This window comes from Aptenodytes patagonicus, chromosome 13 (genome assembly GCF_965638725.1).
Source record: "Aptenodytes patagonicus chromosome 13, bAptPat1.pri.cur, whole genome shotgun sequence".
Classification (NCBI taxonomy): Eukaryota; Metazoa; Chordata; class Aves; order Sphenisciformes; family Spheniscidae; genus Aptenodytes; species Aptenodytes patagonicus.
In genome coordinates this window covers 1,576,162-1,594,075 of record NC_134961.1, presented here as the reverse complement: position 1 = coordinate 1,594,075, position 17,914 = coordinate 1,576,162, and the positions used below count along the sequence as shown (strand labels likewise).

Genomic DNA, 17,914 nt, shown 5'->3' with positions numbered 1-17,914 from the left:
GCCCTGGGCACGGGCAGCCTGTAGTGAGAGGGCTCCAGCCTGTCATCGTATCCCTGAGACACCCCACAGGGACCCAGGGAGGGGGGGAAACTGAAGTCTCAGACCAAGAATGAACTGTAAAGACAGGCACCTACATTCGACGCTTGTAGCTCATCATAATGTCTTGAGAGAACTAGCTGCTGCTGAGCTCCCTGCTGATGATTACACTCCGTGGGGATTAGATAAGATTTATTTAGTTATTTTCACTGCGTTTGACTGACCCATCACACAAAAACTATCGTAGAAGCTCAGCCCAGCAGGCAGGGTTAACATTTGTTATTGCTAGCAATCAAAAACACTCTCCTAGAGAAGCAGGTCTTCTTATCAAGCTGCTATTCCTTCAACTCACAACCTCCTGGGTCTGCCAGAACAGCTGTAGGAAAGGTACCAACCTGAGGACAGCTCTGAAGGATTCTATCACTGTAAACCCCAGGCCGCCCGATTCATCAGTTCCTGACATCCCACAGTGCAGCCGTGGCACCTCGTCACTTGGCCACGCACTGACTCCTAGACACCATACCGACCCTCTTAGTACCACTACTAGGGTTACGATGACCTTTCAAATATGCATCAAAAGCCCTTAGGATTACCGTAATTTTTACTAAGATTTTACTAAAATCCTTGGTGTCTAACCAGCCTACATTCATTGGGATTTTTATCAAGATTTCCTGCTTGCTGATACCAAAACACCCTCGGTCCTTAGAACACAACCCAGCCCACCAAGCAAAGGTGTCACATCCCTGTGACGGCTCCTACCCAATTAGCAAAGCAAAGTGCTTATTCCCCGCTGTCCTGGTTTCGGCAGGGATAGAGTTAATTTCCTTCCTAGTAGCTGGTACAGTGCTGTGTTTTGGATTTGGGATGAGAACAATGTTGATAACACACCGATGTTTTAGTCGTTGCTGAGCAGTGCTTACACTAGTCAAGGACTTTTCAGCTTCCCGTGCTCTACCGACTGAGCAGGCTGGAGGTGCGCAAGAAGCTGGGAGGGGGCACAGCCAGGACGGCTGCCCCAAACTGGCCAAAGGGACATTCCATAGCATGTGACGTCATGCTCAGTACAGAAACGGGGGAAAGCTGGCCGGGGGGGCCGCTGCTCGGGGACTGGCTGGGCATTGGTCGGCGGGTGGTGAGCAATTGCACTGTGCATCACTTGCTTTGTGTATTATTATTATTATTATTGTTATTATTATTATTATTTTATTTCAATTATTAAACTGTTTTTATCTCAACCCACGAGTTTTTCTCACTTCTACTCTTCCAATTCTCTCCCCCATCCCACTGGAGGTGGGGGGGGAGTGAGCGAGCGGCTGCGTGGGGCTCAGTTGCCGACTGACTGAGGTTAAACCACGACACCCGCCAAATATAAACCACTCCTGTAACTGTTCTGCCAGCTCACAGAGCCCCTGACCAGCTGCCTTCTCCAGGTCCCGAGCCCTGGCCACTTCTCCCACGCAAAGCCCTCTCGCGCTCTCTGCTGTGCGGTCTAGTGCCGTGGCCCTGAGTGGTCCCCTTGCTCTGCAGGGACCCGACGCCACTCCTTGGGAAGCTGCAAAGCCTGAACAAGTGGGTAGTGCAGCTCCCATGCTCACAGTCCCACCCTCGCCCAGCCTCGGAACAGCACCCGTCACCGACGTGTCACCTCCGCCAGCGGTACAGATGAAAAGCAAACTGCTTCACTTGCAGATGAGAAAAAGAAAACCACCAACAACCTGGGGAAAGCAAGTGAGCGATGAGGGCCAGGCGGAGGCCCTCATCCCAAGAGAATTTTGGATGGAGCTCAAGAAAGAGAGCTATGTTTTGCTACGAAGATATGTATTTAAACATCCTTCTAGAAAAAGATCCACTGTTGAGCTCGTCTGCTAGGACACATGTATGTGGCACCAGCTGGAGCCTCCCACGACAGGGCCCTTCCCACGACCCAGGAGGGCTGAATTTCCAGGCCTGACATCTGCAGCCGCGCACGGCAGGTGAACGAGGAGGAACTGCACTGGATTCACGCAAGTTGCAGTAGAGTAGGAATGGTATAAAAAGGGCCGGGAGAAGGTCTATTGTAAGGGGGGGGGTTTGCCTTCCTCAGCCTCTTCTTCCTAGAAGACAGCAGGCAGAACAGAAGGCAACACACGTACCTTCCCTTCAAAGAGTGGCTGCTGCTCATATTTCTGTTTGAGAGAGACATACTGCCTGTGCATGTTCTACTTTATTCATTTGCTGCATTTGCTCTTTTTTATTCAACAAATTATACATGCTAGGCCTTTCCTAGCCTGCGACGCAGCAGGGCTGCCACTGGACAGGAAGCAACTGCCTCAAATCAGACGGACAGTGAAAGGCTCAACGCAGCAGAGAAGAGAGAGCAGCTCTACAGCGGAACGATGTGAAAACTAACGTAAGAGCTGAGGAATGGGTAGAAGATTGTGAGAAAACTTCCGAAAAGGGAAAAAAAAAAAAAAGACAGAATGCTGTGTTGAAGTTACAGCATCACTACCCAGGGCGGTCCACGCTGGTGGCCAGTCCTGACCGAGCAGCTGAACATCACGTGCAAGAGGCGAGGCCACGGGGATTAATGGGAAACAAAGCCCGGATGGGGACGCAGACACTGTTGTGCTGCTCTGGTGTCTCTCTTTTTGAGAGGAATGGCAGGGAGATGCCAGCTCAGATGAACACAAGTGTTTTCCCAACACACCAGATGCCATCTCTTAAGCAGTCTGGCCAAATCCTCCCCCTGATTCCAGCGGGCTTTGGCTCAGGCCCTCAGTTGGTCCTTGCAGAGCACTCCAAGGGGGTGGCTCGCTGCGCAGCCCTGTTTCTATCCTGCAGAAATGAGTTGCCAGTCCCAGAGTTACAGCACGCCTTTACGCACCGTCTGGTGAGCTCCTCTCGCAATCGCTTTGGTACCAAGGCCTTGTCCAGCTTTATCTCCATCACCAGGAACGTTCCTGCTTCAACGTATTGCTGTGAAGATAAACATTGCGCTCTCAATGCCATCCTGTCTAGAGCCATTACTGGCATGATGAAAGACTGAGCATATAGCTACAGGTCTTCAGCAAATCCTCTTCAAACTGCAGAGATACAGCTTGTTTTATAACCTGCCCTCAGAATGATTTACAGGAGCATAATTCAGCTCAAGAAACCGGTCTAGGAAAAAGGAGAAAGCCCAGATAATCAATCTGCTTGCAGAATGAATATGCATTCTAGATGTTTTGAGGAAGAAGCCAAAATATGAAGGAACACTTCTAAATAAACGCCTGATTATTTACAGAGACCTTCTAGCCCAATGCTAGACTGCCCTCCAGCTGGACGTCACTGGAAGAACTCCAGGACAGCATCTACGTAAAACATCCCTTGCCCAACTCACTCTTGAAGGATTTAATTGCGTGAAAGGTGTGAGACACCGGCGCAGTGATGGTCTAGCAGCCTTTCCTTCTCTTTGGAGATACATAATTACCTGTCCATCAAGGCTGACATATGTGACATTTTCAGCTTCCACAGTGGCATCTGACAACTGGATTTTGGGCGCGTTGGACATCTATTGAAGAAGAAGAAAAGACGTCTCTTGTTTCAGATTCAATAAACCTCACACCTTCGCAAATTCAGGATGTGAGTTGTACATTTGTTCAGGCAGCATGTACTAAAATTTCAAGATAATGAGTATCTCTCAGTTGGCTGAGGCAACGCGGCATCAGTCCCTGGCTTCTGCAAGCCCCAACTACCTCTGACGTGGAAATGGAGCAACCATGTTGCAGTGTGCCTCTCTAGACCTTACCCTTCTGTTGGAATCCTTATCTTTGGTGACTTTCTCTTTGTCTTCCTTCTGAGTCTTGCTGGGAACAGCTCTGGAAAGGGGAGTACTGATTCCCGGGGTCCACGGCCCTTCCTTAGTCAGACTGAGCTGCGACCTGAGATCCCGGAAAACACTGTGCTGACTTCTAGTCTGAAAAAAAGAGGGAACAGAGGGAATCAAGGGACAAACTAGGCTTCCCCACCCCTTTGCCTTAACCTCTCACATCGCAAAAAGCATTGTCAGGGTCCTAAATGCGTTAAGAAGCGCCGCAACCTTGTCCTCCCCTCCTAGGAGTTTAGCTGCTGGTACCCAAGGCCAGCTCTGATACCGCATAGCTGGGTAGCCTCAGGTTAGACTGCTATGAAAAGAGCTGCCTGAGAAAGCCTCAGTGGGGTCTTCTCTCGAGAGCTTCATTTTCACTGCGGTGCTGGCCCTTGATTCTTGCCTGAGCTATGTGGTAGATTTGCTGGAGCCCAGCCCCATGCTGCCCCAATCCTGACCCACCGGCCTAAATTCCTGGCTTGATCCTGGACCTGCCTCATGGCTATGGACTTGCCTGGCGATGTGGACCGTTAATGAATCTGGCTACTCTCACTAGGTCTGCTCTGCAATTTTTTGGGTGCCCCCGCCTGCCTTGCAGTGACTCTCGGCTCCTGGCTCACCTTCCGGTGTGGAGCAGCTTCCCTGACACAGGTCAGTGAATTGCAAGGAACAGGTTTTTCAGACTGTCTGTTTACACACTGCTTGACCACCTAGACAGGCGGTTCCCTCCCAGCCGTCACCGTTACATGGGCTAGCAAGAACTGAGGGGATGCTGGGGAGAGGATGGAGCCTCCATACCGAGACCGTCTAGACCAAGGCCAAGGAGCAGCCCAAAGCATCCACAAAACCAGAGAATGAGAACGAGAGAGAGAGCATGTGTCACTTCGCTTGCGACAGACAAATGCTACAGGACAAGGAATACCATGCAGCCAAGAGGCCGTTAATCACGGCGGCGAAGCGGAGACCAGCAAACAGCTGGGTGCCTAGCCCTGCTTTGCAACAGCCAGCGGGAGCAGGGAGCCAGGGAGAAGGGCTGTAATTCACCCGGCTCCTGCGGCCTGGACAGCAGCACTACGGCGTCTGTGGGCAGAAAAACCAGGCTGTGCATCCGCCCTCCTGAAACAAGCTCAGGTCTGTTCCGAGAGTGCTGTGGGAAAATGGAGATGTAACTGTCACCGTTAGTAACGGGGCGGGGGGGGAAACGCAAAGACAAATAAACCTCCATGAGCTACAGCTGAAAGAGCTCCAGTGACAGCTTTTTTGGTTGTTGCCTGGGGTAACGCTATCCTTTTAGAGCCACTGTTTGCTCTTCCCAGCAATGCAGTTCATCTGCCCGTGTTCCAGACTGGGGAGAGAGGAGCGTTCTTACAGCTCTCCCTGCTCAGCTGCTGGCAGAGAAGGGAGTGGAGTGAGATTCAGAGCCTTTCTCAGCCCCCAAACCTGCTCCCGCACGCCCAGAAATCCCCTGCCTTTGAGGAGTCTGCGCCTAAAAGCTTGTCTCATTATTTTTCTCTGTCACCAGAAGGGCAGTGAAGTTTCAGAGCCAGCCTCCGAGTACCAACGCTGCCCACGCTGCCTGCTCCCAACCCCGCTCGGTGCAAACACAGCTGCAGAGCTGGAGTGGAGCCTGGCTGTCTGGTCTGCTCTCACCTTCTCGAACACCTCACTGTCTTGGTAGGTAAAGACACGAAAAGCGCCTCGGATCTGCTTCACACCGGGGCACAGCAAAGGCACCATGTTGACATACGCCACGCCATGGAAGAAAATCTGCTTGTCCTCATCTCCCTGGAAACACAGAGCAAGGGACTGAGATACTGAACGGACTGTTATTCTCTTTAATGAAACAAGGTCACCGATCCCATTAAGAAGAGGCCACACAGCAAACTGATGCACCTGACGAGCCAGTAGCTCTCTGTCACTGGCACACAGCCGAGACAACCTGGACAAATACACCGGAGTCATTCGATATGCAGAATATCAATTTTATCCCAATCCCTGCAGGGCGGCTTTTCTCCCTAATACCCACGCTGTGCCGTTCCTCAGGACGGTCTTTTTGAGATACAGCTGCAAAATTATCAACCGCGTGGTTAGAAATCCAAGCGACCCTACCAGAGCTGTGCATCTCAGGTTTGACAGGAATCAGGTAGCTAAGGAGGTCTGAGAGTCTGGGCTAGCAGCAGACTGGTGAGGGTAAGGGAGAAGGATCTCCATCAGAGCTGCAAAATCCTGGCACCAGTGAGTGGTGAAAGGGATTTATAACAACTTATAGGACTTTGCCCTGGAACAGATTAGGAGCTCTCACATGACCAGCCGCCAGGAACAGAACCATTAGCTAAGGGGCTGTCTCTTTGTTGAACCACCCCAATTTATGTGCAAAAGCGTAACTTATTTACACCCCGAGAAAGAAGGCATGAATTTCTTCAAGATGTTCCAAAACCCCATTGGCTGAAGATAAGCTCAGTGAATTACCTTAGTTCTCAGAAAGCACCCTCTCCCTGACCCCTTTCCACCGAGCTACCGCAGACCGTCAGCAAGAGCTCTGTATGCTATAAGGAAAAAATATTATCCTTTGTCTATTTAACAGCTCTATAAGGCCGATTAATCCCTTTACAAAGGCTCTGGCTCTCTGACTCGCTTTGGCTGGTTCAAGGCTGGTTTTGGTATTACAAAGGCATTGAAAGGAAAATGCTCGATAACGCAGTGCTGCTCCACAAGCCAGAACAACATATCCCTCCCCACTTTTACCTTGTCAGCTTTGCTGGTTTTCCCTTTGCTGGATGAGACCGCAGACATCCTGCAGACCTCCACGGGCCAGTACCGGCACTCCGCAATGCGCTTCTGCAGGCTGAGCACAAAGGAGGGCACTGAACACAAAGGAGGGCACTGAGAAGATGCAGAAACCAAGCTGGAGAGCCAGGCTGCCCTCCTTTCTGCCCCAGCAGCCCCAAAGCATCCCCCCTTGGGTTTGCTCCTGCCCACTCCCATGAGATACAGCGAGCACCCTCAGGCCACTGGAACATACGTGCTTTGGGGCAGGCTTGGTACATTTTCTTCTCCATCCACTGCTGTGTGCATTTATGGCACAAACAGCTATAAAACAACTGTGAGAGCAACACACTAGGTTTTCTTGCTCCCCTGGTTGCTTCAGAAATGAAACAAATAAGAAGGAACATGATTAACTTTGGTATAAATCCTGAATTGCACAGAGCAAGGGGACCCCGAGCTCCCATTCAATGTGCCTGAAACCAGCAGGCAGGCTGATGAAAGCGTAGGGGGAAAAAAATATAAAAAAATCAAACCAGATAGAAGGGAGTATTTCCACACGAGGAGTAATTTGGCTGTGAAAGTCACAGCCGTGATGCAGCCGAGGCCAAGAACGTAGCAGGATTCAAAGAGAAATGGGATACTTATCCTGATCTTGAGCATATCTGGAGCTGCTAAAGGTAACGTTTATCCAATAAAAAAAGCAAATGAAGAGTGCCCAAGCGGAGAGAAAGGATTTTAATGTACTGGGCATTCAGCAAAACTTAATTAGCAGCTCAGAGGAGAGCTGTGTGGGCCACCCTACTCCATGTCTGCTCACCATAACTCTGCTGCCCCTTCCTTCAAACCATGGAGGGAACAGTCACCAGCTCCAGTTGCTGGCAGCATGAGCGAGCATTTACGGCCTGGAGACAGCAACTACAGCCAATTCATCTTCTCCCACCATAGCAGAACGAAGCTGCTGCCAGCAATTAAAGGCAGTTAGCTGCTCCCTTGCTCACGTGAACACCTTTGGCCAACAGACAGCCATAGGAGCCATGGGAGGCAAGGCAGAGCCACGGTTTGACCACGTAAGAGGTCCGAGAGCACCTGCATGTTGCTGCTCCCTGCCTCAGGTCACTCAGCTGAGTGCGTTCTGGGGTGGTTTCTCCCCCCCCGCTCCGTGCTGGAAGGGAGGTTCTCAGGTCCCTTACCTGACTACTGCAGCGGGATCCAGGTAACAACGCCTTTCCATGTCCCATACGATTCTCTTCATGCTTTCTGCTTGGATCCTGAATTCCTTGTCCTGTGAGAAACAGCACGCGGTCAGAGCCAGGACAGCAATCTCCACAGCCTGCATCATCCCCAAATCATGCCCAAAAATGTTCCCTGGGAGAGAACGTGAGTCAGACAGAGGCGTGCAACTCACCATACCCAGGCCATCCTAGCAGAGTAAGTTAGCAGCCCTCCCTGCAGACACCAGAGCCCGTTAGTATTAAGAGCCTGGCTCACAAGGAGATAATACAACTCCCAGCCCAGCAGCTCAGGAGTGGGTAGCTTTCTGGGGACCAGACCTGCAACATGCACCCTAGGGAACCCTCCCGTGGCGAGTTAGCACGCCCGCTGTCCCAGGGGAACCATCTCGGTGTCTGGACACTGCGCAGAGGACCGACCACCCGCCTTCCTCCCATAACAAGTCTCTGCAAGACTTTGTCAGTCCCTTCAGCGGGACCTGCTGGTTCTCTTCCAGCCACGACACTGCCGGTCCTTCCTCACCTCTCTTTTGTTGAGCTCTCCATCCTCATCCTCATAGGGACCACCAACGATGAAGGAGTTGGGTATGCTCAGAGCGCCAGGGGCCACGATGTTAGCAAGGGGCCATTTTTTGGGCCGGGGTAATGGCTCTTTTTCACCAGCAAGCTTCAGGATGCCATTCTTGAAGAGCAGGGGGAATTCCTTCTAGAGAGACGTGAGAATGAAAGGACTTGCTATTCCAACATGAGCAGGAGCAAGTGCCAGCTGCTCTGAGCTGCGTCTAACAAAGCAAAGCAGCAGTGCAGGGCCCTGGCTTGGAAAACACACTCCACCACACGCATACAAAGAATGGAGGAAAAATAAATAGCCACGTGGAAAAAAAACCTGCCAGTTTCAATCTTGCCAAGCAGACCTTCGTTTGTGTTAAAGAAACACATCACGCCACAGAGACCCTGAGCACTCGCAACAAACACTGCTGTTGCAAAAGCACAGGAGCTGTACGCCCCACGGGCCTGGACGCTTGTTCCACGGTGCGTAGTGTGGGAGAACAATCCACTCTGTAGCAGCCAAAACCCCTCTCACCGTGCCTGGACCAATGCTCACCTCCCCAACTGCTGGCACTTGCAAGCAAGCCATGTAGTTTTGCAGGGGTCCGGTGGGAGCAAACGCTTCGGGGACAGAATAAGCTGCCTCCAGCGTGACGCTCAGAAGGTTACCGTCTGAAAGCTGCGCTGCAGAAAGCAGGGGCTCTTCGGTGCACACTGTCACTTCAAGGCCACCCTGTGAGACAAGGATAAAGTGGAGCCAGTAACTAGACAACTGTAACTCTCCTGCTCTTGAGGGATAAGCAAGCAGAAACCCAAGGCCAGAATGTATCACGTTATCTTATTCCTCACCTCAGATGTAAAAGAAAACAGACCAGCACAGGAAAGGAATTTCATGATCAGTTTGTCTGAATTGTGATACTTGTTTGTTTAAATCGGAGCCTGCTTGAGGCACGGCATATGCCCCAAGGGCCTCCGAAAACGAGCCAGGGAGAAAGAACATCAGGGGTGGAAAACAATGATTTTCCCCTGGTGATTCAGAGCATGCCAAAGCTAGGGCCACACTTCGCCTCTGCCCTACCTCCACGCGCCGTGTACGGTCTTTAATTACCTGGATGGATGGTGTGCAACGAAAAACCAGCTGGTCAGCATTTATTATCTCTCCTCCCTGATGGGCGCCCCCCTGCTTTGCTTACTATGTAACACCTCTTAAATACAGAAAAGTTAATGCGATATCCGCCCCTCCAGTTCACTCGCAGTGCTAGCTGCAGGCAGACTCAGGAGCAAAATTAGACACATTTTCCCAGTCTCATACTTCATGCCCCGCTTCATTCACTGGGTACTTTTCAACCGGCTGAAGGAATAAGAGCCTTGCAGGAAAGGCAGTCAGACCTTGTACAATAATGGACTCTGAGACATTTTATCCACAAAAAGGAAGACTGATAGTTGGGCAGGTAACTCCACCTTTGTCTTTTTCTGATTTTTCAGCACTGTGCTTTCCATCTTGAATGCTTTTTCCAGAGCAATTTGGTAGCTGCACACATTAACATTTCCTAGCACGACCTCACCTATCATAGGCAACTAGGGACAGACGTCAAAGGGAGTAGGAAAGGCCTCCAAGCTTGTAACATATAGGGCCGTAACATATCCGTGAAGAGCTAGGCGGCTGAGTCATGCTTGCCTTCCCATTAAAAAGCAGCAGAGAGCCAAATGAGCGAAGGAACAGTTCCAAATTCCACATACCTTGGCCTCCAGCTGAAGGCTCTCTGATGGCGAGGTAGGCACTGCATACAAAGGAGCCGAGACCTTAAATGAACACTGTCCTGGGAAGAAACAGGAACGAGAACAGCATAAAGTGAGACCCTCTGCAGAGAAATCATGGCCTAACTCCTAACGCTGAGCTACTGGTGTCGCCCCCTCTTCCCCCGGACCCAGCTTTCTACAGATGCTATGAAGTGCGTTTTGTCAAAAGGAGGTACGTCACAGTCAGGGGTCCATAAGCAAAGATCAAAACGTGCCAGGGAGTAAGAAATGGTTACGGAGGCTGCGCAAGTCAATGTTTGTACCTTGCAGCAGGGGTAGAAGGTCCACCACAGCTTGGCCAAGAGGCACGGTCTTCTCCTTCTGTCTCTTCTCCCTTTGCAACACTTCCATCACTGTCACTAGAGAGATAAAAGAGAGGAGCTGCTGGAGTTTCTCAGACAGCTTCAGACCAGAAGTTCAGGGTCTGTGTCAGCTCTGGCACGTGCTCCTCCTTCATCTCCCAAGGCCGACAAGAACAGCGAAGCCAAGGAGCGCAGGCCAACATGAAAGGGGATTCTTCCAGCTGGCAGAGATGGGAACAGAAGTGCCGAGACCCCCCCACCGCTGCTGCTGAAGTGCTATTCTTGAACGAGTGACTCCTGCGGCAGGCAGGCAGGGCAGAGCAGCTGACAGCACCCACCTCCGAGGAGGGAGGTTCAGCATCAGGTACTTACAGAGCACAGGTTTTTGCGCAATGTCATCCAAGGAGTTGGGCCCATCGGGGCTGCACTCAAAGCTGGTCGTGAAATTATAGTTTGCTGTCCCGTTTGGCAAGACATCAGTCTTGGAGGAGTCTCCCAAGAGCGCCCCGTTGTACTCCGCACGCACCAAAGTAACTGACACGTCGCTTTTGATAGTTTTCTGTCAAACAAAGAGCACATGAAGCAGTTGGCTCTGCAGCAACAGGCCCGGGATCAAAGTTGCCTCTGGCAGGCAGCTCGGATCAGCGCCCAGGACAGGGTTCACTGGTAGGGGTCTTTGGCTGTTCCACTCCAGGAATGGGGAAGGGGAGCAGAGCTTTGGCCGTGCTGAGACCTCACCCTTCCCTGTCTTTAGGAGGGAAATTTCCTGCTCCGCCACGCTGTGATGCCCCAAGGATTATCAAGAGCTGTGGCAGGAGAGATGAGGCTTCACCCCAGGAAAGGCAATGAAAGACACATCTAAAGCAAATCCCCAAACACCCCATTGATATTATTGGGCTTCCAGGAAGCTTGAGACTTTTGTCATCTCCTAAGAAAGTAGCTCCTGAGCTACATGGCTGAGCTCGCAGGACACTTGTGTATATCGCGCGGCTGCAGAATGCCCTGCAATCAAAGAAGGGCTCCAGCAAGCTCTTTGGGGAGCTGCAGTTTGCTGTTACACCACCTTCATGCCACTTGCTTTAAGCAGAGATGAGGAGGTTCGAATTTTAAAACGTCTCTGCAGAGGGGCTTAAACACGGGTGAAAAGGGATGGTGAGAGCACAGCATGTCGCAGTGGGGATCCGCTTGCCCGGGCAGCCCTGGCCAAGCGGGCAGCGCCGGGCACCTCCACAGCAGCGCAAGAAGTGCTGAGACAGGCAGTCACCGAAGAGCCTCCCTGAAGGAGAAACACGGTTTACTTCTCCGTCCAGGGAAGAGCGGCTGCCGCCCTGAACACGAGGACCGTTGTACCCAAACCCGGCTTTTGTTTAGTCCTGAGCCACAGGGGTGCCTAACCTCCGCAGGCATCTCCCTCAGCTCCCTCTCCCCGTGTCACCGGGGTAATTAGTTCCATATTGGCTCTTGCACAAAAAGAGATTTCATTCATCTGGTTTTAATTTTCAGTCCTTCTGACTGTCTCCTTGAGCATATATTCTATGAACGGCTAAACAGAAGAATCCAATCAACCTTTCTCTGCACCATTAATTATCCTAGACTCCTCTCTCATCCTTCTCTACATCACCTCTAATTAAGGAGATTCCACACTTCTTATAGCTGGAATTTTTTTCATATTGTTGTTCTTATTGCACCTTTGTAACCCTCCCTCCTTTGCCATAGCCTTTCTAAGACGGAGCAATCAGAACCACAAAGCAATACTCCGGATGCAATCGGTCCGCCTGTTTATTATTTTCAGCATTGTTTTCCCTCCTCTCACCTTAAATTCTTGCCTAAGATGCTGATTGCTGAATCTATTGGTGTGAGAGGTACTCAAATACTACAGCGTAAAAACCTCGAAAAACCAGGCAGGTGCTTTTGGTTTGCTTTTTTTGTCTGCTGCTAGAGCAGAAGCAGGGATTTGCGTTTTTCTGCTTGCAGCAGTAGCTGAGCTTCTCCTCCGCATTCCCTCCTAAATGCCAGTTCCTCTAGAAGACTTTAAGGACAGCTGGGTGTATCACGCAGCACATGGAAATCACGGTAGTCATGGTTTGATCGGAACCAGCTCGTAGTCTTGCCCTGTAACTGCACTGGAACCACCGCCTTTTTAAAACTAGAGCCACCCTGTTGGTTTCAATACGATTTAAACCGCTGTAGCTGGGATGAAAATCTGCCTTTATATCCAAGGTCGGATCTTTTTAGAGGCATTGGTCTCACTGATACACATCTTCACTGTGTTTTGCTTAAAAAAAGCTGCCATTTACATACAGTTAGGCAGAGAGAGACATTTCAACACAGCGTCTCTGGACTGCTGCTGAGGAGGTGCGTTTCCCCAAGCTATGCGAATCACAAGCCTTTACTCTGTGCGAACAAGCCCTCAGCGGGGAGGAGGAAGGAGCCACAGTGTGGCATCACTGAGTCCCCGATATTCTCACCGCTCCTTCCTGTAGCCTTATCACCCCACACCCGCTCTCGAAGGGGATCACAGCACACAGCATCGCCCTGGCCTCGTTTATTAAACCAGCAGAGACATTTTCAGAACTTTACCAGGTCCTGCGCCTTCACTACTGTGATCTGCACTGGTTTTGTTGGTGGCGGTTGTGACTCGCTGGGAAGAGCTGCAGCAGCGGGCAAGGCAGAGGACTCCTTTCCGGCAGACAGCCCCACAGGGACCTCCATGGCTCTGCAGGAAAAAGAATGAGGAAAGAAACGTGAAACTGCTCTATCCCTCTCCCAGAAACGTCTGCAGGACACAGCAGCCGTGGCTGCTAGCACTATCCGGGGCTTGGCTGTCAAAACACCACCGAAGGTGCAGGGTCTCGTCAGTGACGAATCTTTTGTGAGGGGCGGGGGGAAGACAGGGAGAAATGTAACGTGAAAGTTATCCGCCTCTGTAAATGTAACCCAGCTGCAGCTCTCAGCTCCTCTGTGCACATGGGAAGGGTTCGGCGTGGCAGGCTGCCCTCGGCAGGGCTCTCCCCAGCGCAGGGTACGGCCCCGGGGCTCTCCGTTGCTGGGGGGCCCAAGGCCTGCGGCTGCCAGCCCGTCCCCACGCGGCCCCCACACACCCCCGGGGGGGGACCTGGCTCCATCCATCACCACAGGTTTGTCTGCGGCACCTCTGCCCCGGCCGGCGTGAAATCCCTCCGGAGACACGGCTGGGCCGGGGACGCCCCTGTGACCCCACCGCACCCGGGTGCCTCCAGCTCCCCCGGCCCCAGCTACCCCAGCCAGGGCGCGGGGCACCGGCGTCCGCCCCGAGGCTGGCAGCTGCCACAGCACGGCCTCCCGCCGCGACCGGCGGGCCCGGGGGCCCTCACGCCTCGGGGTGCGGCCTGCAGCCCCTCACCCCTCACCGCACCGGCCCCAGGAGGCCGCCGGGGGCGCGGGGCGGCGGCGGGGCGCGAACCCGCGGCCTACCTGCCTCGGGGGAGGGGCCCGCGTCACGTAACCACGGCGACGCAGCTGCTCCCGCGAGGCCCCGCAGCCTCGCGAGACCCCAGCTCTGCACCACGTGTTCGGGGGGGGGCGCGTCCGTGAAGCCGCCGCCGCCATGATGGGTGTGGGCAGCCCTTACCGGGCCCCTGTGGGGCGCTCCATGGGGCGGTGGTCCCCCCGACCCCACCCGGCTCGGCTGGGGTGGTGCTGCAGGGGCACCGTGTCCTCCCTGCAGCCTGGCGTGCCCCTGGGGAGCCCAGCTGCTGCTCCAGCCCCGCTCCTGGCCCCTTTCCCCTTCCTGGCAGAGGCTGCGGTGCCCACCCAGCCGCTCGCCTGCACCCCACTGAGGGCCCTGAGGGAGAGTGGGGGTCCCCGCAGGCCGGGCCGGGGCAGGGGCCTCGCGGTGGGGGGCTGGCAAGCCCCGCGGGGACAGAGGGGAGAGGTGTGGAGCAAGGTCCTGGGGGTGGGGGGCAGCTGCCCCTGCTTGCCCCGGGGGGGGGGGTGGGGGCAGCTCCAGGGAAAAAGGTGTTTTGGGGGACCCCACCGCTGCTGCTGGCTTTCGGGGTGGGTGCCGGACCCCCGGAGCGGGTTGGCCCGTTCCCTGGGAGGGGATGACCAGAATAGCTCTGCTATCCGATTCCTGCCGGAAGGGCCGCGACCGCTCTCCTCCGCCGCTATCTTCTCGGGGCTGACATTTGAGCGCAGCCCTCCCTCCCCGGCAGCGGGACACGCGCCGGGGCTGCCTGGCATCACCCAGCTCCTCCGTCCTCCGTCCGGCGTGGCCGGGGACGAGCAGCAGGATGGCGGGCGGGAGACGGCGCGGGGGTGGCGGGCGGCGCGGGGGACCCCGGCAGCACCCGGGTACCCACGAAGCGGCCCCCTCGCCTGCACCCCTCTCTCCCGCAGCCACCGTGGCCCAGCAAAATGCAGGCGCTGCCCCCAAAACCGTCCGCCCCAAGAAGCCCGCGGAGGAGCCGGCGGCGAGGGGACCCGACGTGGACTCGCTGGGCTTCCAGGCCATGGACCGCAATGTGCCGGGGCTGTCCCACGTCATCCTCCAGAAGCTCAACATGAAGAGCTACGAGGACTACAAGTGAGTGAGCACCCGTGGGTGCTCCCACGGGTGCATGTTCCCCCCCCCCCGCCCCCCTGGCCAGAGCATCGTGCGTGTGTGTGTGTGTGTGTCCCAACCTGGAGCATCTCCCCTGGCTCATCCCACCCTCCCAGCTCGCCCGCACGCGGGGTGCTCTGACGGGGCTTCTGGGCGCACCCCTCCACCAGCCCATTCCCCGGCTCCCTGTCTGCACCCAGCCTGGGGCAGGATGCTCTTGGCTGGAGCTAAAGATCCTGGCAGCCTCGGAGGGAGGACGTCAGCCCCGCCGTGACGGCGGACCAGCGTGGGCTGGATCCTGCTCACACCCCCCCCCCAACACCTCCAGGTCTGCCATGGATGGGAGGAAGAGCGGCAGCGATTTCGGCATCCGGACTTACTTCGACATGTTCCATAAGATGGAGGACACCTTCAAGTTTTGCGCCGAGTGCAAGAAGCTCCCCGATGCCCTCCCTGACCCCAAAAGCCTCCGGCGATGCAAGAGGTATGGGGGGGTGGGGGGGTGGGGGAGGTGGTCTGACGGCACAGGGCCGGATCCGTCCCCTCGCTTCCAGCCCGGTGGCCGGGGTGAAGCCGGGGGTGTCCTGCCCCGACGCCCACCTCCAGCCGCAGGGCACCTCCAAAACAGTGACGCAGCCCTGGGAGGGGGTGGCAGGGAGCCAGGCTCGGCAGGCCAGATCCTGCCCCCCCCCCCCACCCCGCGGCTGGGCACACTGCCCCTCTCCCCAGGTGCCAGAACGTGTACTACTGCGGCGTGGCGTGCCAGCGTGCCAACTGGCCGCTGCACAAGAAATTCTGCAAGAAGCTGAAGCTGGTGGCCCTGGACCGGCTGGTGGAGTGGCTTGTCTTCACAGGTGGGGCAGGGGACACTGCTACCGCCCCACGTGTCCCCCGTCCAGCCTGACTGACCGGCTGCACGAGTCCCATGGAGGGATGTGGGGACCCTCCTCCTGGCTCCAGCCCCCCCCAGCTGGGTCCAGTATCCCCGCAGCCCGGGTGGGACGGGCAGCCTGGGCTGTGGGGCCACCGCTGCGACCCCCAACGCTTCTCCCTAACCCCCCCCCCCCCAGGAGACATCCCCTTCCCCACGGAGACCTGGACAAAACCCGCCTGGGACGTGGAGGGCTGGGAGGACTGGTTCTCCATGCAGGAGCAGCTGGAGGAGAAGCTGGGCGCCGTCCTGGCCGGGCGGTACATGACCCTCCTCTGGGCCAACGCTGGGAAGCCCCGGCCGGAGGACGGGGAGCTGCGTGAATCCGTCCGGCGGCTGGTCACTGACTTCCACTCGCGGCCGCTCACCATTGGCTTGGGGCTGCGGCTTTTTGGCATCGACCCCCTGGCCAAGGTCCTCACCGTGCACGTGGTGGGGGCGTCCCACGTCGAGACCCTCAACACCCGGCTGACGGACTACGACGAGCTGACGCGGATGTTCCCGGGGCACCGGGGCGTGGAGGTGGTGATGGTGGGGGTGGACGTGGTCGACGGACCCGTCATGAGGCCACCCCTGGCTGCGCCAGCGCCCCGGGGAAGGGTCTATCTCAGCAGCTACAAAGGGCTGTACCATGACTTCTGGGAAAGCCACGTGGAGACGAAGCTGGCCGCCCGGCCCGACCTGGTGGTGGGCTTTCACCCGGGTGAGTGCCCGCACTGTGGAGGGGCCCGGACCCTCGCCACCCCGCTGCCCGGAGTGGGACGTCCCTGGCAGGGTACAGGGCAGACCCCGAGTGCCCCAGCACCACTGGGGGCTCAGGATGTGCCCGGGTCTTGCCACGGCCATGCACTAAGCCACAATGGGCCACCCCGCACAGCCAGAGCAGCCAGGGTGACCCCCTGGGGCTCGGCTGCTTCATCCCCCCCAGGCACTCAGCGTCCTGCCTGTGTCACCCACCTGCCGGTCAGCGGGTGCGAGCAGCACCCAAAGGGGTCCCTGCCTTCAGGTCTCGGTGCGGTGGCTCAGCCCAGGACCCAGAGCCGGGGATGCCCCTCATGCTGGTGGGGAGACGGAACCCACCTTGCCAAGGGCTGCCAAGCCCCACTGCCAGCATCACCGTGCACCCCGGGGTCTCCAGCACGGAGTGGCTGCCGTTAAAGCCATCTTTCCCCCGGGGCCGGGACAGGATGGGAGAGAGGTGGGACCCTCACCGCCGTGTCCCCACAGGTTTCCACGCCTGCCCAGACCTGCTGGCGGGCTGGCTGCCCACCCTGCTGCTGCTGCGGGACTACTGCCTGCCCGTCCTCTTCACCGTCTACAGGTGAGCACGGTCCCGCTCCCCCCCTCCCCCCCGCAGCGTGCCAGCACAGCCGGCTGGTAACGGGGCCCGTCCTCCCCCTCTCCCGGCAGCGAGCAGGAGCTGAAGTCCTCCCTGCAGATCCTGGTGGAGCTCGAGACGCATATCATGGGCTATGCCGCCAACCCCTTCGCCTCGCTCCGGCCTGAGCAGGTCTACTCCAGCCCCAACAAGGCGCCCGTCTACTGCAGCTCCTACTACATCGCCCTGCTGGGGCCGGTGGCGTCAGCTGTGCCGGCTGCCGAGGCGCTGGAGGACGGTGATGGCTGGCAGAGAGGGGAGCCCAGTGCTGCCGGCACGGCTGGGGGCATCGCCCCAGGGCTGGGCTGACCCCCTGCAGCCAGCGCCGTCCTGCCTACCCGACCCCCAGCCCCTCGCTACCCCGTCCCAGGACCCCGGCTCCCCATCCCGAGATCAGCGATCCAGCCATCCCTTGCCACACACATCCAGTCCCAGGGAACGTGGCACCCCGGCACAAGTACGGCACAGGCATGGCATCCCTCCACGGAGCCGAATAAACCACCGCCAGCAGCCGG

The 17,914-nt window shown here is 56.1% G+C and overlaps 2 protein-coding genes across 3 annotated transcripts in view; one reads left to right on the top strand and one right to left on the bottom strand.

Moving 5' to 3' along the window:
* CFAP70 (cilia and flagella associated protein 70) overlaps positions 1 to 15,508 on the bottom strand; it is a 25,980-nt gene extending 10,472 nt beyond the window's left edge. Inside the window, exons 1-13 of one of the 2 annotated variants that reach the window (XM_076350792.1) lie at positions 15,471 to 15,508; positions 13,089 to 13,224; positions 10,881 to 11,067; positions 10,470 to 10,565; positions 10,147 to 10,226; positions 8,963 to 9,139; positions 8,381 to 8,563; positions 7,819 to 7,910; positions 6,608 to 6,707; positions 5,513 to 5,647; positions 3,803 to 3,970; positions 3,485 to 3,565; positions 2,900 to 2,991 (exon numbers count right to left, since the gene is read on the bottom strand). In XM_076350792.1, coding sequence (XP_076206907.1) covers positions 2,900 to 2,991; positions 3,485 to 3,565; positions 3,803 to 3,970; positions 5,513 to 5,647; positions 6,608 to 6,707; positions 7,819 to 7,910; positions 8,381 to 8,563; positions 8,963 to 9,139; positions 10,147 to 10,226; positions 10,470 to 10,565; positions 10,881 to 11,067; positions 13,089 to 13,224; positions 15,471 to 15,478 — 1,535 coding nt within the window. In that variant the 5' untranslated portion in view covers positions 15,479 to 15,508. The remainder of the gene's footprint in view (positions 1 to 2,899; positions 2,992 to 3,484; positions 3,566 to 3,802; positions 3,971 to 5,512; positions 5,648 to 6,607; positions 6,708 to 7,818; positions 7,911 to 8,380; positions 8,564 to 8,962; positions 9,140 to 10,146; positions 10,227 to 10,469; positions 10,566 to 10,880; positions 11,068 to 13,088; positions 13,225 to 15,470) is intronic. The other variant, XM_076350793.1, reaches the window with a different exon arrangement.
* MSS51 (MSS51 mitochondrial translational activator) lies at positions 14,755 to 17,914 on the top strand. The gene is made up of 6 exons (XM_076350794.1): positions 14,755 to 15,072; positions 15,419 to 15,574; positions 15,820 to 15,944; positions 16,161 to 16,724; positions 17,249 to 17,342; positions 17,432 to 17,914. Exons 1-6 carry the CDS (start codon positions 14,780 to 14,782, stop codon positions 17,706 to 17,708), a joined length of 1,509 nt encoding a protein of 502 aa, XP_076206909.1. The 5' UTR covers positions 14,755 to 14,779; the 3' UTR covers positions 17,709 to 17,914.